The sequence below is a fragment of the Annulohypoxylon truncatum genome, assembly GCF_022578515.1.
Source record: "Annulohypoxylon truncatum strain CBS 140777 unplaced genomic scaffold F4807scaffold_31, whole genome shotgun sequence".
In the NCBI taxonomy this organism is placed as follows: domain Eukaryota; kingdom Fungi; phylum Ascomycota; class Sordariomycetes; order Xylariales; family Hypoxylaceae; genus Annulohypoxylon; species Annulohypoxylon truncatum.
The window spans coordinates 281342-302809 of NW_025953817.1; the positions used below are offsets into that span (position 1 = coordinate 281342).

Sequence of the window (21468 nt, forward strand, 5' to 3'; positions counted from 1 at the left end):
AGATAACTGAGTAAAAGCCCCGATATAACGAATAATCAGAATTTTCATATGGATTTCTATCATAATGATCGAAACAAGCCAATATATTTGCACGGCACGTTTACCATAACTCTATGATATTGAGATTTGATGTTATTGTTAATTAGTATCCATGGTTACCGTCGCTTCTAACCCGCTCATGATGATCTCTTATCTAAATAAGTGAGTCGTTACATGGCATTGATGCATAATCTTTTACTACCTACAATTTGCATATCTATTTAAAGGAACAACCTTCCATTCCCCTATTAATTCGGCGCAACAGCAATGATCCATTTAGAATTGGGAGTTTGATACGGCTCGCATAGAACTTTCAAGGAATTATGGGTGATAAAGAAGACTATACTAGGACTTCAAGTAAATGTTATTCTATCAAACTACCTACATGATTAGGAATGTAACCCTGTCGCTAATCACCGCTTTCACATGGTAGACAACATGTGAAATTTCTTAAACATTTGGGGATCGATAATATAAGCGGCACTAAAAAAACAGGAGAAGCCATGCTAGAATTAACTACATTCTCCATGCGTACGCACCCAATACTTTTTCATGATTGATGCCCGAAAAGTGTGGAATAAGAAAAGGTCAGTGCGGACAGTTGGCCGATTCACGATCATTTCCCTAGTCCCCTTGAATTTGTGTGTAATGGCATAGAGATAAGAGGTGCATCTACTCCACCACTGAAAGTGGAGTATTGCCTGCGGAGCTTCCCAATCAAGACCTTGGCGACCCCTACTCACCCAGGTAAAAAAAGGTAGCGGTCTGGTCTAGAAGCTAACTAACGCATGGGAACAAAGTTCCAGCCTCTTCGGGCTACGACAACATGCACATGTTGACGGGACCGAGGGTCGCAGAAGTGAAATTATATGAACCAATCATTCGCGTCTTCTACATATGGATCTATTATCTGCTTACGAACTTTGCACTGGTGTGATCAAGTTCTGCAAAGACTGAACTGGATCTAAATTCCTCAGGTGTCCAAACCTCAAGGAGTCCATACCCGGATCTGCTGGTAATTCAATGTTCCACCTCCGTTTGAGAACGTCTCTGATCACATCATAACACGCTCCAATCCTAATAGTCTCAACTGACGGACCGCTGAAATCTAACAGCGTCGAGCTTCGACCGTGCACCCACCACTTTAGAAGCCCGTAGTCGATCACGATGTCTGCTATGTCAAGGAGTTCCTTGTTGATATCCTCTATACGATACTTCGTCCCTGGATCGATGTTAACGCTCGGTTTCTTATGATCATCGCAAAGTTAACTTACCGGTCCCCGACAAGTTCGCTGAACTACCTAACAGCGGCATGTTCTCCGCGAAGGTCAAGCTCGTTATCGCATCCTGAAATGCGCCCGCATTGACGAGAAGCGAGAGACTGCCGTTCACATCGACGGCCTCCAATGTGACGGGGTCGATGTTCTTGACCATAGGGTGGTCGTGGTTGTACCGCGCAATGACACCAACCGGGATATCAAGGTCCTGGCTGAGATGGTCTATGATCTCCTGCTGCATGGGAGAAACGATGTGTACTTCTTTGTGGATGGCGTATGACCCGATTCCAGCATGGCGCTTGTGTGCTCCTCGTTGCTTGGTGAGGAAGATCTTCTCGAGCGCTTTAGCGCTGGTGGCCATCACAGCATATCCAACGTCTGCTGGACAGATTGCGATGCCTCCTGCCTTCAACACTTCGAAGACACGCTGAGCGTCAGCTTTTACGTCGGGACGGGTCATGATGAAGAGTCTGTGGATTTCAACTGGATGAAGATGGACTGCAATTCTCATAATCTCAAGAGAATGTATTCCTCCTTTTATAAGCCGACAACATCACCATGCCCAGAGGACACTGCGTTTTTCCTCTGCGAATATCGGCGGCCGCAAGCCTCGGGCGCAGACGCAGTAGTAAGTTTGACAGCTGCACAATCCGTGTAGGGAATCCGGGTGCATCGATCCGGGGTTATCTCTTGTCGAAGAACTGGTTTGATCGCTATAACCTGTCTGTCGGCGGCGTTTTTGACGTCGGATGAGATTGCGCCAGACGAACGTGAAGCATTGATTGGTGTACCGCGGACATCTCGGACTGGCCATGACTAAGAACGGAATTGATTTACGGCCTCATTGGTCACCTAAGTGCATTATACAGGTTTAAATGCCGGGGAGTAATTACCTACACAACGGAAAGGACTATAAGAATAGCTGAGTAATAGGAATCTTCGTGCATATCCTGCAAGTCGTGGTACTGGCATGCATGTGATAAGTGATAGGATTCATTTCCTGGTTAGTAATATCATTGGCTCTGGAGGGAGGCTAAGCCTTACGAGATTCCATGTTGTTTGAGTATAGGCAGGCAGGTATACGTCCATCATTTAGAAAATAACTTGGTAATGGTTCCATGCATGATCCTTCCAAAAGCAGTGGAGTCATTCATGAATAGGCTCATTAGCGCACACGGCATCTTATGACGCATCATAATCTATAGTCGATCAGCAACACCTACATATCGCGGCGTTCATGGACGTCCCGAACCTGCCGCTATCAGCTTAATCAACTATAGGTACTGAAGAATACTCTCTAATGTCGGTATTACTCTCCGACTGTGACTTCGGGCCATCCTTCCATCCCAACACCATCTAGTAGGCCATTATTATCCCCTTTAAGGAAGCGTTGAAAAAGGCTCGTCAGATAAGCTCTCTGGATCTCCATTATCCTTGTGCCATTAATTGTGCCTAAGCTTTGCTCAGACTTCGGAGGAATACCATAAGGCCATACCTCTATGATCACGGGTAAATCCGAAAAGTCCATGTGCTTGGCGCCGCTGACCGTATACTCTCGTCTGAATCCCCGAAGGTTAGGCCATGTATCGGCCCAGGTCTGATCGCCGGTACGATTATGACCTTCCGAAGTCAAGGTCATAAAGGGCGCGGCCGTACCCTTCTGTTTCTCTGATCCCCAGTAGCTCCCGTCCAGATTCGCCCCGACGACAAAACGTGTGTCATTGGATGTAACACTTAGGGCAGTAGCTCCACCTAATGAGTGACCGAATATTCCCACTCTCTCTGTATTGAGTTTCTGTTTAGGGGGTCCCTGTCCGTTGAAGTGAGGAATCTTATCAGTTATTGTGCTGTTAGATAGTGCGTTGAGGACAGATATAAGGTCGGAGGTACGAATATCAACATCATTCGCAATGGTTGCGTTAGAGCTATTAAGTGGGAGTCCATATACAATTCTTCCATCAGGATATTCGACGATTGCGGTTTCGTATGGATGGTCAACAGACACTATGAGCCAACCGTAGCTCGCAATCTCTATCAGAGTATCGCTATAACACAATCTGGATAACCCCAGTCCGGGAGTAAAAAGCAATAGTGGCGTGGACGGGTCGGCTAAGGGTGCGTCAAGACATGCGCGAGTTATGATATTGTGGAGGCTGCCGTTTGGAGCTCCGGAGCCGTTCTCGAGGTAAGAAGCCACCACTGGAGGAAATTGCACTGCAGGTCTGCATTCATGCTCCCGCATAAATGGCGAGTTGGAGGGATATGTCTCATTTGTTGGATAAAACAGAGAAATTGCAAGGTCGCGCGGCTGAGTTTTCGGTGTCCATGGATCCTGGCGTGTATAGTCGATTACTTCAAGAACCGTTGTCCCAACATTAAGTGGCCCAGTTAATGACGGTATGATGGTGTTCGATGCTATCGCAAGAGAAATGAGAAAATGAAGGCCTGCTATGACAGACCACATCCTGTCATGCTTGTACTTGAGTTAGCGAGCAAAACGGGTAGCTACCTACTTAGGTAGATATCTACAATGTTTGCTGCATTAGAAAAACGCTTCGTTCTTTATACTCCCAGCCTTATATTGCATCAAGTATTTAGTAGGAAACCAGGTTTATTGACATTGATTTCTTGACGCCATTTATCTCACATTTAAAGGAGACGCGGGGAGTGGATGGTTCCGGAGGATGAGACATAGAACACAGTCCAATATGAGTACCGTTACCCAAGTGACGTTTGAGTTGGATTTAAGTGGTCTATCTTGAAACCTTGGTAGAATTATAAGGTTGGAGGAATGCATCGTGTAACATTGGGATCAGAACGAAGAATGTACAGAAGAAGAAAAAAAGAAAAAAAGTCTGAGGCTGAGAGCAAATGGCTAAATAGCAGCTAGTTGGCTGTAGCCTATATAACGTTTAGGACAAGTATATAAGGGGCCCAAGGCCCTAAAGGGTTTTATGAAAGGAGTAGGCGTTAATCTAGGTCTATTACTACATGCAAGCTAGTCAAAGACGAGCTACCTGCTACTCCCACTCACTCTGTGACTGTTTCCAACGGCGGGCCACACCCCCGACAAAAACGTCCTCAACTCGATGAGAGTACAGTTTTATTACTTTATGGATTGTGTAACTGATTAACAAGTGCCTGTGATGTCTCCAAGTGCCGTCATAACATTTTGAAAGTTAGCCAAATATTGTCTGTCGTTAGGCCTCGAGTAGGCATTTATCATACTAGAGTACAACAGATTTTCTTGGTATAGCCTACCTAAATGCGTAAACATAACACGAGTGCAAAGTGGCTTGTGCAACTCGTCCAACGGTGTGCTGATTAGATGACGTACGAAAAGTCATCGTTACGAGCTGACTTGTCTCATTGCCAGCACTCCGCAGGTAAGAGCATTTTGTAAGCTGTTCGGACAACGGACGAATCTATTATGTCTACTATGAGTAAATCATATACTAAGGATGTTTCATGGCACCCTGGGCCAGTAATGCATGATTGGTGTTATTAAATAATACATCAAGTTAATTTTGATGTTTATTCCATGTGTTAGCTTTCTGAGTACCTTGCTGACGCCTTTTTGGTGGCTGACGCTTGCTGGATGCGGATCACCGAGAAAGTTACTTCATCTTCATTAGTGAATTGTTAAAGAGAGGCTCATCGTTTCGTAAGTACGAGATGACCAGAAATGAATTGGGTATGGTTCTGAGATACAACTTGCGAATAAGTTAAAATTAGTTACGAAGATTACTCCATCGCTTATAAAATGTTATAGGAAGAGTGGGATGGAGAATGGCTCGGGTTTATTAGGTAAGCTTCGGCAGTCCGTCGCTCTTTAATGCCTAAACCGTTAAATCCGGGGAAATATCCTCGTGTCTGATTGGTCAAAGAAGTACGACTGGCATGACAGCGTGGTATGGCAAACTCGTATTCAAAATATCTATACCATCATATTCCTACCTTATAGTAGGCTATCATTCAGCCCGACGTGCTTAAAAACGAGGTTCACTCGACTTCAAATATGCTATGAGAATTCACTTCCAACAGAAAACCAAAGTCGGATCAATAATAAATACTTTTCCTCTCTACTCTATCAATTACCAACCCAGCAAGAAAACTCGAAAACCACCATGGATTCCCAACGATACACAACCAAGGCCATTTTAGCCACTTTCCTGAGTGTTGCTAGCTTGGTTTCCGCAGCTCCTTTCGAAGCTCGTGGGGCTATCGGTTCCTCAGCCGGCTTTAGACTTATTGCAACCGTCGTCGACTCCAGCAAGAAACTCTCCGTTCCTATCGAGGGTGCGGCACTCCAGGGCGCCCATGTCGGCGCTGGCCTCAACACGGCTGTGCTGAATGCTACTACCGCTGGCCAGATCTTCTACCAAAACGGCACAACTGAGGATGTCCGCGCCGGCAAATCCAACATCCTCACTGACGAAGGTACCCCGCTTTACCCGTACGGGCTCGGTCTCCCCCTAAACGAGACCGACCCTACTTCGCCAGTTGTAGCCTCCATCAATGGCGGTAGTGGCACCTTGGGTGTCTCGCTAGAAGCCACCACAAGCCTCACACCTGGCGTACTGCACTATGGTATCGCTGGCTTCATGGCATGCGACGAGGCTCTTGCATACTACGGCCCATCGTGGAAATTTGCCGTCGTGAAGGCATTCGAGACTACTAAGGAGGCACCCGTCATCCCGGAGAACTGCGTCCAGATCAACCTGCACCCGCTTTGCGCTACTCTGCCAACCCTGCCCGCCGGCAGCTACTCAAGCCACAAGTTCGCAAATGAGGTCTTTTGCTATGCAGATGCGGCTGACATTAAATAAAGTCGGATGCGCTTTTTAACTATGAGAGTTGGAGAGTAAAACCAAGGAACGGGAAGATTTCGAGGTCTCTAATGTTGTGGCGCATCTAAGGATTGATCGAGGAGGTTGTGGATAGACTTTCATTTCATCATTTATTATTCTGTAACTTAATATTAGGAAATCATTCCAATGATACTAAATTCTCCTAATAATTGAACGATAACAGTGTGATGACTCACATGTTACTGAGTTGCAGGCCTTTCGTTCAGGAGTTCAGGGGTTTATGAGCTCAGGGGTAAGTAGTAGTATGCTTATATAAGCAACTATCGGAGAGCCCCCCCCTTTAGTAAATATGTGCTAGTGTATACTTTCCTTGGGTTTACGAAAGGAAGTTCTGTCAAAAGCAGGGTCATAGCCAATCCCTGATCACAGTTCTACCATTAAAGTCTGGTGTTAATGTCCTATAAATGTATTATTTCCAGAGGTTAATACCAAATACAGGTCCAGAAAGATTAGGTCACTTTGGCCTATAAGAAGCTAGGAGTTCTTCCCACAAATAACGGATATATAATCAAACCATTGCCCTACCTACGCTTTAAAGTGTTAGTAGAAAAGCTCTATTCATTAGATATATTGTGGAAAGGCATGTGAGTCAGTATCAAGAACTTGAACAAATGTTCTTCCTCGGTAAGTGACTACAGGAATTATCATGAAATATTACTAAGTATACCTGTTAATTCCTAAAAGAATCCATGATCTTGTTGCGTTGAAAAACTCCTTTGACCTATGATTTATTTTATAAAATACTTAGCATCTTAGTTAGAAGCGCTTGACTCTTAATACAGCGGTGACTCGAGATTTCATATTCATATTAGTATTAACATCGTCTCGTCCCAGTAACAAGGTTCTTAATAGACATGCGAATGTGATCGTTTTGCTTCTTGAGAGGTATAATTATATATAACTATAGTTCTAGCTGCTTCATCCCTCCCAGTAGTGAAGATCTAATTACCCAGATATCAAAGCCCACCTTATGATATATCAGAATAAGATTTGCGCCTTCCAGTACAAATAGCATCGAAGGCGAATACAATATGGATACTGTGGAGTTCACACTCAATGGCCAGCCGCTAGACAATCATCATCTAGACGATCCACAGGAACACCAAAATATTCGCAGTAGCAGGTCGCCAAACCCGGGTCGAAATGAAGACACTAGTTCGACAACGAGTATAAATTCGCAGACTTACATAGACCATTTCCAATGGACCTCAAACAATTTACCAATTGGAATATCGTATAATTCTCGATCAAGGATATCAACACCTGGTTTCATGAAAGAGTGGACTGATATACCGATCAAGCGAGAAGTTTCCGAAATTCGCATTACTGAGGTCATGAACCTGCTCGATCAAGTGGGAAATTCAGGAGTTCGTCGATCTCCACGAAATCACTTTACACCTCGAGTTCCCTTTCCTTCCGAACTGCCGATATGGGCTCTACTCGCGACAGATTTTAGACTAATTCGAGCAATCCCGGATGATGCCCGTATATGGTGTCCATCTTGTAAGCGGACACCTGCGAAGGAAAACTTTGGCATAACTCCCACCAGCCAAGTTCCCGTGGAAACATGTCTCGAGTGTAGAAAGGGGCAGACGAAACTACCATCTAACCTCGCAATTTGTTGGAGTGCGCCTTCTTACCACGAGGGATGCGGTAGGCTTCTTCCTAGAAGTCAATTTTCTGGAAAATACGATCGCGAGGTTTACACGGGAATTTTCTGTCGCGACTGCAGAGCTTTCGGACACAGTCGAGCAAGATTGGAGGGACGTTATAACGAGGCAAAATAACGGAGAGCTGATTGCTAGGTAGTTAAGCTCCGAAAGCAAATCTTTTTAAGATGTAATTATAACGTCTCAGGGAGCATATCTATAGATTGGACTTGAGTACCATGTCGGCCAGACATTAATAACAACCCCTTTTCCTCACTTATATTTTCCGTAAATTATTATGTATTTATATGCGTGGATAGTTTCCATTAGGTTAAGATTAATTGCTGGAAGGGGAATCACCGATTTATAGGGGCTCTTCATGTGTTCCTACATTAGGTAGAATATTAGCTTTGACTCTGCTTTAATTCTCCAAAGTCTTCTGCGTTATGATATTGATAATAACTACCTACCTATTATTCAAATAACGAGAATAGGGAGAAGGGCGACAGATAGACTCGACTCTTGAAATATTAGACATCAAGCTGGCAGGTTGGTTAGCATTGAAACAAGTCCCGGAATTCAAACATACAAGACCTTTAATCAAGAATACGCCAGAAAGATGTCGTAGACACTAACCTACTATATGAGATATCCATACCAACCTGTTCACTACTTGTCATATTTCTGCAGAAGCACACAGATATCGTGATTAAATTAATGGCCTAGCCTAGCCTTTTGCTGTCTAGCATCCCATTAAAATTCACCCCACCCAGCATGTTTTCATCCCTCCGAACTCGCCAAACGCCCTAATCAAAGTCATCGAGTAAACACCTCGGCCAGAAAACATCTCAGACCATATCATCACCTCTCCTAGCCGTCCCGCTTCCAACCGGCTTCCTAGAAAACGTCCCAGCGCCGCCCTGCTCATTCCCAGCAGCATGCCCGGCACCAGCATGCCCGGCACCACCAGCACCACCAAACCCGCTCGCCGCGCCCGCGCCCGCGCCCCAGCCCGCCTTCCGCGTCCACATAGCGTCCATAAGCTCGACGCCATCATACGTGTACAGGCAAGGCTGACCGCGGTGCAGCGGTACATGATTCCACCTCCAGTCCCAAATCGACGCGTAGCACATGCGGTAAGCCGAAAACGCCATGACGGTGCCAATAATAGCGCCGGCGACGACGTCATACCAGTTGTGGAACTCGTCGATGGTCAGGGCGCCGGCGATCAGCGTGGCGCCGAGCACGGGCGCGTACACGGCGACCAGCTTCCACATGGCCGGGTGGTAGTTAGCGAAGACCTTCAGCTTGGCGTTGAGGTAGATGGCGAGGTACACGAAACCCGCGAAGGCGGCGGTGCTGTGGCCCGAGGGAAACGACTCGAGCGAGTCGTTGATCTCCTTGGTGTCGCCCGTGCAGATCTCCTGCGTGTAGTATATGCCGTTGTAGCCCGCGGCATTGTACCCGGCGCCTTTGACGCCGGCGGCGTTGCTAGCGCGCGAAATGTCCGGCTTGCACACGTCGAGGAAGTGCGGGCGCAGGCCGCCGATCAGCCACTTGAGGAAGACCTGGAAGACGGCGGCGGTGATGAGCGAGTAGAGCAGCCCGATGACGGCGTTGTTGACGTCCCAGAAGGAGCGCACGCGGATCTGCATCAGCAGGATGATCACGATGGGGACGATGGCGGCCAGGAAGGCGGCGAGCCAGATGGGGATGATTTCCTTGCGGAGCGGGTACGCGAACTCGGGGTAGACGACCTCGCCGTCGGAGAAAGTCACCGCGAAGGATCGAGTTGGGGCCGGGTGAGCTTCGTATACCTATATTAAATATCAGCAATGTGGTTATAGAAAATGAGTCTTTAGGAGCGCGGAACGTACGCCGAGTCCGATGGCGCCCATGCATATCATCGTAATGATATCAATCCATGTGACTTTCAGCCATTGGCCGAAACTCGGACGGACTGCCATGGGATAGCCCATAGTATCGTAGGCTTGTCCATTGTGACGCCCATTGACGGGGCCGGCACCGGCACTGGTACCGGCACCATCAGCCCGGCGACGACTGAAGAGACCCATTTTCAATGTAGTAGAGATGGGTGGTTATTATGTGATAACGACGCTTCCAGTTCGTGAGAATATGCAGTCCGCGAGTACCGTCCCGTTCCAATCCCGACGAAGTAAATGTTTTATGTCTCGGGGAGAGACTAAAAGCTACGATGCCGTTATGAGATTGTGAGGGTATGTACAACAGATTTGGTTGACTCCCACTATAAATATCAAATATTTAGGTACTAGGATACAGTCACTGTAGATTGCGTAGTAGGGTTCGACAACCGTGCGTTTGCGATTGACGTCATGATTTTAAGCTCTTCAGCCGTGACATGGACGCGACGCACTAATGGTCATTTTCAGGCTTAGCTGAGTACCCGCGTAACTTAAAACGACTCCATATCAGATCGCTCCTACTAAGCGAATCCAATCAACAACCCTAAGACCGGTAATTCAAAGCTTATAATCGCGATGTGTTAGGTAAGTTGAAGCATGGCGTCGTGTTTGGTTGTGTTAGTTGTCTCCGCTAATTTGATTCGTCGCCCCCAAGTCTGGACGTCATGGACTGCCAAAAAAAACCTGGCAATGCTTGTCTTACTACCCAATCAGGTAATTGAACATCTCGAAACAGTCCAGTAGCCGTCATGAGAGGAACCTTGAAACACCTTTCTCGTCTATCACTCGTTGTCGTGTTATTTAACCGTTGCATATATTTCAGGGACTTCATGTGGTAACATACGCTATTCATGATGTCGTTGAAATAACCTAGTAACGCTAATCCTACCGGTGGGGTGACTAAGATCGCAGTCCAACCCTAAACAACGCGACACTATTCCTAGAAGGTAGATGACTTACCTAAGTACATGTAACCTTGTCAACTTCACTGTTAGACACTATTTAGAGAGAATAGATTGTGTCCAGTGTGTAGGGAGGCACATTTAATAATCATGGTAAGATCGCAATCGTGCGAGGATTTGTGCCATGCAATGCGCAAGCTATGAGAATGCTTATTATCTGCTCGTTAAAAAACTGCGTATCGTCATCGGACATGGACGTCATTCAATTAAGTGGCGGCGAAGCCTTAAGTGGGTCGCGAAACCTTCGAATGTGGGTTTGGATTCGAACTAACACCCGACTCTCTGGGCCCTAAGCGTTATTAGCTTTGCAACCCCATATAGATGAAGTTTGTCAAAACTAAGAATTGGGGAAGTTGCCATAAAGTCTTCAAGAGGGATAGAGAGAATGTTTGATTACGTTTGCTTCCGGCTACACTTTTATTACCCCCACTTCACGTTTTCGAGCCCAGCGCCGTGGCTGCGTGGCTTGCAGGTAATTGTTACACTGCCACCACCGAGAAAGAGAATTAAGTCGATTATCGCAGCGATCAAACTGCCAAACCAGCTCAAGATAAGCCCGGGGAATTTTATGCATACATTGTACTATACAAACAGATCTATGTGATATTGTCCATCTAGCACCAGATCATGAACAAATGAGAGTCTAGGTAATGTACAACATGGTGGTGCAACTACAATAAAACAGGGGCAATTTCCCCGGGAATTTGCTTTGTCCCTCAAAATGCTCGCCTCCTTGCATAAGCTCCGGCCCTGTCCTGCCCTTCGTTACCCTCGTTACCCAAAACTCCGACGTACTAGAAATAATAAATTGCCTAGAATGAATAAATTGGGCAATTCTTCACCACGCTGAGTGGCCTCCATCGATAACAAGATTGTTCCCCGTCATGAAACTGCTGGCGTTACTCAGCAGAAACAGCGCGGCACCCTTAAACTCGCTTGTTTCTGCCAATCGGCCCACTGCAACATATTAGCATGAGGCCTCACCTACGTACGATTAGGATGTTTGGCAACCTACTCATGTTTTCGCTCTCCCACTTCTCACGGAGTCCTGGGACTTCCTCGAAGTTTTTGAGCACCATTGGCGTCAGGATGTGTCCCGGACTGATGCAGTTCACTCGGATCCCGCCCGTGCCGTCTTTCCGAATTGGGCTCCACTCCATCGCAAGATTCCGGGCCAATTGGACAACTGCAGCCTTAGAAGAATTGTAGACCTGTGATTTATGGTTAGACCAAACAAGTCAGCAACGGAGATCATCGAAGCGACATACGGGCGATAGCAGCCCCTTGTTCGCAATGCTGCCAGACATGCTAGCAATGAGACACATGCTACCATGAATCCTGTACTTGAACATCTGACGAGCCGCGCTAGTCGCTGTCATCATCACGCCGGTGAAGTTGATATCCATCATCCGGTTCACTTCTTCCTTGGTCCATTCCACGGCCGGGGAGAGATGCTGAACGCCAGCTGCGGCAACGACGCCGTCTAGCCGTAAATGCTTATCCGCAATGTCCGCGATAGTCTGGTCGAGTCCCTCGATATCCTGTACGTCTTGCTGTATGTAGTTGAGAGAGCCTCCGAACTCGTCAGCTCGTCTTGCTGCCTCACTCCATTGTTCATTTGCCTTTGGTTCACGATCGAAACAGTAGACTGTAAGTTTGTCATTAAGTATGCCGCGACTCGGCTAGAAGCCTTGCGACAGCGCAAACTTACCATTACCCCCCGTCTCTGCGAGAGCCTCCGCTAGTGACAGTCCCAACCCCTGTGCACCACCGGTGACGATGAATACTTTACCGTTCAGGTCGAAGTCCGCTAATTTCTTTTGCCCGATATTCTCTCTGGGGTCAGGCGCAATGCCAACTGCTGGGTTTTCCCTCGAGTCTGGTGGCTTAGGGATTACTTTCGTCTTTCTTCCAAACTCGGCGAGCGAGGTTGGTGTCGAAGTGTGCAATGGTCCAAGCTGTACGGTACTACCCATCATGGTCGTTCTGGCAAAGGTAGATAATGTGTGTGGGAGTCGTCCACCAAGGGTTCTCGCGTAGATAGACATGATTTTATATGTATTATGGTTAGGCTGTGCATTTTACCATGGGAAACTTGGACGAAGATCATTTGTAGCTTCGAAGAAAGGTACAAAAGCTGCTGGTGTCCGGTTTATAAATGACACTGGTCCTACGGTGTACAACGGTCGGATAAAAAGATCGGCGCACTAAAATCAAGAAAGATCGTGACTTCACTGATGTCAGCTTTCTAAAACGGGTAGCGTACGTATACCTGACAAGCGGTGTCCCTTCCCACGAGGCGTGATGTCTCGCCAAAGCGGAGCTAAATCACGAGTAAGCCCCATTTGAGGCTGACCCGTGCCGCTAACATGAAGTTTTATTGCCATCCATCCTTACTGTCATCCAGCCATGCGCCCCAGAGCCACTTAGTGTAGCTAACTTGGCATATCGGCGTTACGTCTCAAACTAATGAAGCGTCGAAGGTACAGCCGCGGAGCTCTTGCTACGTTCCACTTAGGGGGGGCGCTGACGTCTGACAAGGCGCGAGACATGGAATTTGTTGTCTCTTTCTCGAAATCCCATCATCTGAGCCCAATGATGATATCTCCTCATATTACCTGAATAGGAAATTCTAAGGGAAAATCTACCAATGACGCGACCGGGGGGTAATGGTGAATCTGATGTGAAGGTTTTCGTGGGCCATTTCAGATGAGATCCTTACAATTGGTACAGCATCTCAGCCAATCGAGAATCCCGGTACTGGGTCCAAACGTGGAAATGCCCCAAAATAGGTAGAGATCCTCGGCAGCTGATCTTACAACCAAGAGTGTTCTATGTCGGTTAAAGATTGCCTGTCTCCCGGAGCAAGTGCTCCTAGGGAAGAATTAAGTGCTCACCTCACAAACTATGTTTGTCTAAGGGTTGGCAAAAATTCGAATTTTAAAATTTGGACATGGTGGATAGAAGGTTACCAAACAAATGTGAAAAGAATAAGAATTCTGGAGCTCAATTCCTACTGGGTATGTTAAGAGCTAGGCGGGAATATGTTGATGCTGGGGAAATTCAGAGTTCTTTCTAACTTTAGTGACCTCCTTCAACATATTCCCCCATCATCTCAAGTAAACCCCGCACGGTGTGAGTCGCACTTTCTATGTCTGTACCTGAGCTATCCTGCTACAACGCCGTTTAGCTTTCGGTTAAGGATATTTGACATCACGATGACTTCAAAACTTCTTAATTCGTAATATCTTGATTGCTATTTCCCCCACTATTAGGAATGGTCCCGATTCGCCCCGTGGGGTAGGGATTAGGTTAAGAATTCCCGAGCTTATCTCTCCCTAAACGTATATAATGTTTAACGGAGGTACCTCCGGTCTTAATATGTAGGTGCTTCGTGTGGGGATCACAACGTCCCTAGCTGCTTGAGTAGGTGTCTACCGTTGGGTGGATCGAGACATTCAGACATTGGCATATATGCTGTGCTTCACAGCCGATCCGTATGATGTTCAGAGCGGGAAATGTTGTCGAGCGCGGACGGCGACTTTAGCTTGTTTCACGGCTAGATACCTCGGAATGACATAACTCTCGCGGACGGCGGCGGCAATGCTCGGGAATCTCACCGGCTCCGTTCTAGGTAATACAAATCAAAGGCATACATCTAAGATTCACCAATGAATCCATGCTTCATATTAGTACCCATCGTTTTACCGCCAAACGCCATGCAATGCCCACATTATGAATCGACACCGAACCGATTATGCGTTGGTATTGGATCGTCCGTTCCTATTCACGTTACCGTCTCCCGCCTCGTCCACCTCCCATCATCCCGCCCATACCCATGCTCTCCATCATCTTCTGCATATCCATGCCCCCCGGCATTCCACCTCCGCCGCCGCCAAACATTCTCGCTAGGCTCGCCATGTCCGGCATACCGCCGCCAGCTCCGGCACCTCCCATGCTCTGTAACCGTTTCTGCATAGCAGCCATTTGCTGCGCTTTGTTTCCTCCGCCCATAGCCTGTTGGGCGCGTTGCATGTTCTTCATACTACCGCCCATCTTCTTGGCCATACCTGCCATCATCCGCTGTTGCGTGAGCAGATCCTCAACCTCTCGGACGCTGACACCGCTGCCGCGAGCCACCCGCGTCATACGCGTTGGCTGCTCGATGAAAATTTTGCCATCGCTATCAAGTTCTTTTTCGGTCATGCTATCGCAGATATAAATCATTCGCTTTAGTCGTGCGCTCGATTCCTCGTCGTCCATACCCGCCATTCCCGGTAGGTTAGACATGCCGGGAATCATACCAGCCATCTTTGATAGGGGACCCATCTTCATGATGTTGCTTAACTGATCTCTGAGATCTCGTACCGTGAAGATTCCTTCCGTTATGTGTTTTATCGTCTCCTTCTGGTCCAGTTTCAATGATTGCACGTGTTCAACTAAACCTGCCATATCACCCATTCCTAGTAGCTTGTTGACAAATTGTTGCGGCGCAAACCTTTCTAGATCCAACATGTGTTCTCCGGTACCGATGAAGACTATAGGCGTATGCGTCGCGGCAACAGCAGAGATGGCGCCGCCTCCGCTCGCGTGACCGTCCGTCTTGGTAATGATAATTGCACCAAAGTCCGCCGCTTCCTTGAATGCCTTCGCCTGTGCTTCTGCCTGTTGACCGATAGAGGCGTCGAGAACCATAATTGTTTCGTTAGGAGATACTGCGCTTTGAATATCAACCATCTCCTGAAACAGCGCTGATTCTTGTCGGTGACGTCCAGAAGTATCTACAATGATAACCTCGAACCGCTCTTTCTTGAATTTCTCCACACCCTCCCTAGCGACCTTCGCGGGGTCCGTCTCGGTTAAGGAACCGTAGTATGGGATCTTTGCTTTCGTCGCATTCTGTTTCAGCTGGTCAAAAGCACCAGCTCTGAAGGTATCGGCGCAGACCAAACATGATCGGAACCCTCTGGCTTGGTAATGCCGCGCCAATTTTGTACACGTAGTCGTCTTTCCTGCACCCTGTAAACCAACAAACATGATAACATTCGACTTGCCCTTCTTAGGTTTGAAGGGCTCTGCGTGGGGATCGACCAGTTTAACCAATTCATCGAATACGGCTTTCTGGATTAATCGTTTCTTATTTACGCCAGGTGGGAGATCCTTGAAGTTGACTGTAGTGCTTATTGAATTTTTCAATTTGCTGACAAGTCGTACGTTGACATCGGCTTCGAGGAGGGCACCCGAGATTTCGTTCAGCATAGATTTGAAAGCCTGCGATGTGGTTAGCGCATTCGCCCCATCTCATCGAACCTCGTTGCATTGCATCTATTGCATACATTGCGGGGTGCGACGTCGAGAAAGAATCGCACGTACCTTTTCATCGAGGTTGGGCGCTCGAGTAACATCGTGTAAGGCACCGCTAATGCGGCGGCCAAGATCTTGGAGAACCATGGTAAGAGTCGACGGCTATGTAGCCGTTGAGATCCAGGGCACGGCGAAAGTGATGAGAACAAGTAGATTTCAATGTGGAAACAGCTGTAAGACTGACCGGGGTCTACTCCACTGGGCACATGGGCACTGTGAACCTTGGAAGAATATGATTTTCCGATGCCCGCAGCTAGGTACATTGGTACTGATTAGGTAACTCTACGGTACCCCACCTGAGGTGTCCCACTCTGATAGGGCAGACACGGATAGATTCCGCCCCTTTTCTAATCTGATCTCTCTTTTCGAGCCTCCAACAACATTTTACGTGCATAACGCCGACCGCAACCTAGTACACAAGAGCGTACGATTCAGATTCGAATTATTTGGATTGATCAAAGTCCAGGTGATATTCTGTATTCGCTTTCTAATGCTTTCTAAAAACAATCCTAGCTTCCGGTGTACAATATCTGCCATACGATAAACAAGACCCTTGTATACAGATGTAACCTACCTAGATTAGGTACTCTATGCTTGAGTGTCTTCTAGGGCTGTCTCACCTGAGTACTTAATCTCGAGCTGAGCACTTAATCGGCTTTAAGGATCCAGTCTCCTGGTCTAAATCCCACCCCGGATCTCTATTGCTCCGAAGTTATAACTGCTCTCCTAGATGGGTTGGGTAGTTGCTGATAAATACGTAAGAGGGAATTCGAAGCGACTAGTAGAGGATTGGTTGGAGTACCTAACCTTGCTTACCCAGTATAGAGATATACTAATGCTATATTTGTCTAAAAACCCTTTGTGAACAGGAAATCCGCAATCCCCCTACCACAACGGAATTAACTCCTCTAGGTCCGGTAAGGCCATTGCTACTATTATATGCGCATTAATAAGCATTTAATGTAGGATGGATCAAAGTATGCCATACAACATACCTATCCAAAGTGCATACTCGACATTTACTTTCAGTCCCGACAATTTGAACAAGAACAGGTTCAGAAATTCAACGATGTGTATCTACACTCCAGTCAGGTATTTAAGGTCTAATCTCATCCGCCGAGGTCCATCCCTTAACACTTTCATCTCACACATCACATAAAACCACACCTAGAGGACAATTCATACATTTCAGTCGACACAAGTCTCGCCATGGCAGTATTAGATGCATTCACAACCGGCGATCAGGCCGTCGAAGCCTTCAAATCTCAGGTCAAGGGACGGACCTTTGTCATCACGGGTGCTGGCATGCCAAGCATTGGGAGCCAAATGGCCATTTCACTTGCGAAAGCCTCACCTGCACATATTTTGATCGTGTCGCGGACGGGAAAGAAGGTCGATCCGGTGCTCGAGAAAATCGCCGAGATCGATAGCTCCATTAAGACCACGTTTATTCAGGTCGACCTAACAGATCATGATTCGGTACGGAGAGCAGCCAAGGAGATCCTAGCCGCGACACCCAAAATAGATGTACTCATCAACAGTGCTGGGAATATGGCTATTAAGGAGTACACCGTTGACAAACAGGGCATCGAGATTCAGCTATCAGGCAACCATGTCGGCCACTTCTTGCTGACGAACCTAATCGCGCCCGCCTTGATAGCTGCTGGGTCCCAGCTTGGTGGAGCCCGTGTCGTTAATCTGACTAGCTTCGGCTACCTCTGTAGCCGCTTTCGTTTCGATGACTGGAATTTCTCAAACGGAAAGACCTACGACCTGTGGTCGGGTTACGGCCAGGCCAAGACGGCCAACATCCTATTCGCCTTTGGTCTAAGCAAAAGGCTTAAGAGCCACGGCGTCACGTCGACAGCTGCTCATCCCGGTTCCAATGGTGATACCCAACTAGGTAGCCACCTAACCATGGATGACTACGCTAAGATACCTGAGGTTATGAGGCGCAATATGGGCAAAGAATGGGAATGGGAGACACCTCGATTTAAGACATTCGATCAGATCTCCTCTACTTCGCTCGCTGCTGCTCTGGACCCAGATATCCCCGCTAAGTCACCGGCATACTTAGTGAACTGTCATCCTCACGAGGTGGCTGAACATGCGAGCGACCCTGAGGCTGTTGAAAAATTGTGGGAGCTGAGTGAGGAACTTGTTGGACAGAAGTTTGAGTACTAAATGAGTACGACGTGCAATTCACGTGGCAAGGACTGCTTAGGACGAGGTACATACGCATATAAATGTCGAATTCACAGAAATCTTATATTAGCCATTCCATCCGTCCGAAATCCGGGGAACCGGGATTGAAGGTTTCGAATAACGAATGTCATCCTGCTGCACCCCAACATCCGAACTCTCTTACCCGATAAGGCCGGTCATTTACCGGATGGATTTCACTTAAGCTTTGTCGGCTCATTTAGCCCTGTGGAAGGGTTGGACACCTGCAGTGCGACTCAGCCGTCGGCTATATGGGTCTGGGGTATTGATTTCACGATTGCATTTTCTGGGGTTGATGCAACGGAACGTCAATGCGATCCGGTAATAGGGATGCCGAACAACCGCAAATCGCATTAACTTTCAAGTCTCTAGCCGCTGAATATTCAGAACCTATTCACGATGCGCTACGTCTATTAGTCTCATCAATATCACCTATATAAGTTTTACATCGAGTTGGTCTTCAGTTCCAGCTGCTGCTTCGCTATTATGATGTGTTGAGAGAAACTTGAAAGGTACTTATATAGACTACCTCGTACATATGCAACTGTTCTATCTGCAAGTATCGATACACGGATTGAGCTAGGAACCATCACTTAGAGTACAAGTAAATTGCCTGCCATATCTGCTTACCCCTGCTCTCTCGACCTTCGCATTTTAGTCGCGGTGCGCAGCCACGGCGGCTAAGTCCACGTCTGTCGCCGGCCAAAATCGACTCAGGTCACCAAGCGGAAGATTCAGTGTGATACGCATTTCTCCTGCCATAATGATGACACACATATACCACCCCAGGGCTGCCACAACGAATAACAGAGCACCACCAGCCTCGAAGATGATTAGCTACGATCAGCACATTTCATTAATGGGAAAATGCATACCTTTTGTAGACTGACTGCCGCTTCGAAGTTTCCAGCCGCGAGTTTGAAATAGGCACTCGACAAGATCCACACCGCTGAGGTAGCGCAGGCGAAGATCAGAGCAAACACGGTATTAACCTTAAGGGTGAAAACGAAGAAAGTAAATAGAGCAAAACCCCACACGATAAGATATAATCCAATTACAGAGTTATACTCAGGGGACATCTGACCGGTAGGGTCGCTAAGCGTAGCATACGGCGCGCCTAGCTGCAGAGTGGGTAACTGTAATAAGCCGAACGACAGCCAAAACACGGCGTATAGACCCATAGCCATCATAGGGAAGAAGTTTCCCATGATCCACTCAAAGACCATGGCGAAGATTAGCAAGACGGGGCCGACGAAGAAGAAAATGCCCCTGGAAAGTTGTTATTTAGCCGGGACCCACATAAGACGGGATAAGAAAGGGGTCCTTACGCTACCGGCGTTGCCCCTTCAGCACCTGCCCATCCCATCAATGTCATCGCGAAGGTGAAAGTCGAGATAACGAAGCTGAACTGTTTAGTTTTATTCAATGTCCCTCGACAGTGGTTTTCATATCACTTACCCAACAATACCGAGCGGTGTTGGATTGGCGAAACGCCTGTTGTAATCTCCCACATGAGGAACCTTCGGAGTGAGATAGAGCTGATGAGGTTAGCATTGATAGGGTGAAGAGCGCTGTCGTAGAGGTCCTACTTTCTCGAAGAGTTCGGGAGGCATGGTCACAGTGGTGTCAGACCGGTGCAACCCCTTCTCCTCGTCATGATTGATAATTCTGTGGTTTTCCATTGTGAAATGATGCATATGGAATAGCAGCTGAGATGATGAGAATTGAATTGAATATGGTCGTTAGAGCTCAACAACTACTTATTCAGAGAATGGCCTCTCGCAAGAAGTGGTATTACTTCAGCTTTTAATAGCTGGAGATTGCAATGCGCAATATTCAATATATCATTAGCCTAGAAATATAGATTATTTACTATTCTAAGAGATCCCCGTACAGGCAAGTCAAACTGCCGGACCTCTCGCATCCGTCCAATCGCAAGCTGAGAAACGCTTAAGAACCGTGGCTGCTCCGTGGCTGGCATTGCTTTCACATACATTTGTCAGGCCTCTGCCGAAGCCAAGACAATAGATGTCCCAAATAACTAAACCGTAAATACAACTTCCGGTGCGGGGCCTGGCTGTAAACAGAAGTTGGCAAGCTTTTATATGCCTACCAAGCTGGAAATCGGCTCTTAGATAATTTAATCGAATATAAGGTAAGTATTATCCAATTCGCTGTCGTATAACCTACAAACACAGGTGCAGCTGAAAGGAGCTGGGAACGGACACATTTATTTCTATCATGAACCTCTTGAGTACCGTCGCAATTATGCGAATGACCCGAGAACAAGTGCCTAGTTGGTAAGAGTTTCTATTGGAGCAAACCAAGCTTGTTCAAGCGGATATACCTACCTGGGTATATCATCGATTGATGAACGATGAACATGGAAGGTGGACAAGTTCTTAAGGTATATGCTATGCCGAACCTAACATGCGCAGACCTCATGGAGGGAGTAGGTGATACTTAAGGCGCTCCGGGAAGGGCTTGGCCGCACTTTTTAGTGCCCTCCAACGGCAATGAGAGATATTTTAAGCTGCTATTCTGGAACCCTGACTAAGAGAAGGCGAATTGGCTCATTATGTAAGATTATATGCCGGTAATCTTATATACCTGTTTTCTAGTGCAACTGTAGCTTCAATGGAGTTACATGTGGCTTGGACCTGGGTCTGACTTAGATAAACCCTCTGGGGAAGTATCTAGTCGTTTTCGTCTTTCTTTACCCAGCAAGCCCCCAGCCCATGTACATATTCTCTCGCTTTTCATAAAAGGAGGTTCCATGCACGGATCTGGAAACAAATTCTAGTTTGCCATGAGGAAATTATCAGATTAAAATGTGTGCTTTATTGAAATACAGCAGATTTATACTTGCATGTACTTACATATGTATTAACCTCAAGTATTTTCAACTTCGAGGATCTTTCATGGATGAGACTAGGTACCTACTAGGTATGTGCTATATGTATTGAATTGAACAGTTTCTCGGATATTTGATTCACCTTATACGTAAATGCCTACCTCGATAGTTCATATCATCGAAGCGGCCATATTTATCAAGCTTAGAAGTCTCTCGTCATTAATTGGTCCATTCTAGGCAACTCAACCCAAATTTAATGGTATTGTACTAAGGACGGTACCCTGAT

General features: G+C 46.9%; 8 protein-coding genes across 8 annotated transcripts; 2 read left to right on the forward strand and 6 right to left on the reverse strand.

Annotated features, from left to right (window-relative positions):
• Window positions 1–953: 953 nt before the first annotated feature.
• On the reverse strand, window positions 954–1776 carry F4807DRAFT_463270 (uncharacterized protein; the record flags this gene model as incomplete). Its single annotated transcript, XM_048001948.1, has 2 exons — window positions 954–1261; window positions 1314–1776. The coding sequence occupies 2 exons, from the start codon at window positions 1774–1776 to the stop codon at window positions 954–956; spliced, it is 771 nt and encodes a 256-aa protein (XP_047851391.1).
• A 450-nt stretch (window positions 1777–2226) lies between these two features.
• On the reverse strand, window positions 2227–3807 carry F4807DRAFT_469888 (uncharacterized protein). The gene has a single exon (XM_048002762.1). The coding sequence runs from the start codon at window positions 3778–3780 to the stop codon at window positions 2626–2628; it is 1155 nt and encodes a 384-aa protein (XP_047851392.1). The 5' UTR covers window positions 3781–3807; the 3' UTR covers window positions 2227–2625.
• A 1439-nt stretch (window positions 3808–5246) lies between these two features.
• F4807DRAFT_437534 (uncharacterized protein) lies at window positions 5247–6333 on the forward strand. The gene has a single exon (XM_047999045.1). It carries the CDS (start codon window positions 5444–5446, stop codon window positions 6143–6145), a length of 702 nt encoding a protein of 233 aa, XP_047851393.1. The 5' UTR covers window positions 5247–5443; the 3' UTR covers window positions 6146–6333.
• A 2193-nt stretch (window positions 6334–8526) lies between these two features.
• On the reverse strand, window positions 8527–10486 carry F4807DRAFT_217361 (acid phosphatase/Vanadium-dependent haloperoxidase). Its single transcript, XM_047994010.1, has 2 exons — window positions 9714–10486; window positions 8527–9653 (listed from the first exon to the last, which is right to left on the reverse strand). Exons 1-2 carry the CDS (start codon window positions 9909–9911, stop codon window positions 8685–8687), a joined length of 1167 nt encoding a protein of 388 aa, XP_047851394.1. The 5' UTR covers window positions 9912–10486; the 3' UTR covers window positions 8527–8684.
• Window positions 10487–11462: 976 nt separating this feature from the next.
• On the reverse strand, window positions 11463–13254 carry F4807DRAFT_217413 (NAD(P)-binding protein). The gene is made up of 4 exons (XM_047994011.1): window positions 12453–13254; window positions 12010–12389; window positions 11757–11952; window positions 11463–11698 (listed from the first exon to the last, which is right to left on the reverse strand). The coding sequence occupies exons 1-4, from the start codon at window positions 12787–12789 to the stop codon at window positions 11580–11582; spliced, it is 1032 nt and encodes a 343-aa protein (XP_047851395.1). The 5' UTR covers window positions 12790–13254; the 3' UTR covers window positions 11463–11579.
• A 542-nt stretch (window positions 13255–13796) lies between these two features.
• On the reverse strand, window positions 13797–16349 carry F4807DRAFT_437541 (signal recognition particle protein). Its single transcript, XM_047999046.1, has 2 exons — window positions 16115–16349; window positions 13797–16012 (listed from the first exon to the last, which is right to left on the reverse strand). The coding sequence occupies exons 1-2, from the start codon at window positions 16190–16192 to the stop codon at window positions 14534–14536; spliced, it is 1557 nt and encodes a 518-aa protein (XP_047851396.1). The 5' UTR covers window positions 16193–16349; the 3' UTR covers window positions 13797–14533.
• Window positions 16350–17314: 965 nt separating this feature from the next.
• F4807DRAFT_453210 (NAD(P)-binding protein) lies at window positions 17315–18289 on the forward strand (the record flags this gene model as incomplete). Its single annotated transcript, XM_048000427.1, has 1 exon — window positions 17315–18289. One exon carries the CDS (start codon window positions 17315–17317, stop codon window positions 18287–18289), a length of 975 nt encoding a protein of 324 aa, XP_047851397.1.
• A 532-nt stretch (window positions 18290–18821) lies between these two features.
• F4807DRAFT_437546 (GPR1/FUN34/yaaH family-domain-containing protein) lies at window positions 18822–20152 on the reverse strand. The gene is made up of 5 exons (XM_047999047.1): window positions 19918–20152; window positions 19787–19866; window positions 19657–19731; window positions 19204–19597; window positions 18822–19150 (listed from the first exon to the last, which is right to left on the reverse strand). Exons 1-5 carry the CDS (start codon window positions 20023–20025, stop codon window positions 18983–18985), a joined length of 825 nt encoding a protein of 274 aa, XP_047851398.1. The 5' UTR covers window positions 20026–20152; the 3' UTR covers window positions 18822–18982.
• Window positions 20153–21468: the final 1316 nt, after the last annotated feature.

Coding starts and splice junctions, on each gene's coding strand:
- F4807DRAFT_469888 (XM_048002762.1), bottom strand. CDS start 3,780: ATGTGGTCTGTCATAGCAGGCCTTCATTTTCTCATTTCTCTTGCGATA.
- F4807DRAFT_437534 (XM_047999045.1), top strand. CDS start 5,444: ATGGATTCCCAACGATACACAACCAAGGCCATTTTAGCCACTTTCCTG.
- F4807DRAFT_217361 (XM_047994010.1), bottom strand. CDS start 9,911: ATGGGTCTCTTCAGTCGTCGCCGGGCTGATGGTGCCGGTACCAGTGCC. Junction 9,654..9,713: donor TGGGCGCCATCGGACTCGGC/GTACGTTCCGCG, acceptor TATTTAATATAG/GTATACGAAGCTCACCCGGC.
- F4807DRAFT_217413 (XM_047994011.1), bottom strand. CDS start 12,789: ATGTCTATCTACGCGAGAACCCTTGGTGGACGACTCCCACACACATTA. Junction 12,390..12,452: donor CGCAGAGACGGGGGGTAATG/GTAAGTTTGCGC, acceptor ACAAACTTACAG/TCTACTGTTTCGATCGTGAA. Junction 11,699..11,756: donor GTGGGAGAGCGAAAACATGA/GTAGGTTGCCAA, acceptor AATATGTTGCAG/TGGGCCGATTGGCAGAAACA.
- F4807DRAFT_437541 (XM_047999046.1), bottom strand. CDS start 16,192: ATGGTTCTCCAAGATCTTGGCCGCCGCATTAGCGGTGCCTTACACGAT. Junction 16,013..16,114: donor CGCCCAACCTCGATGAAAAG/GTACGTGCGATT, acceptor ACCACATCGCAG/GCTTTCAAATCTATGCTGAA.
- F4807DRAFT_437546 (XM_047999047.1), bottom strand. CDS start 20,025: ATGCATCATTTCACAATGGAAAACCACAGAATTATCAATCATGACGAG. Junction 19,867..19,917: donor CTCCCGAACTCTTCGAGAAA/GTAGGACCTCTA, acceptor TAACCTCATCAG/CTCTATCTCACTCCGAAGGT. Junction 19,598..19,656: donor GAAGGGGCAACGCCGGTAGC/GTAAGGACCCCT, acceptor ACAACTTTCCAG/GGGCATTTTCTTCTTCGTCG.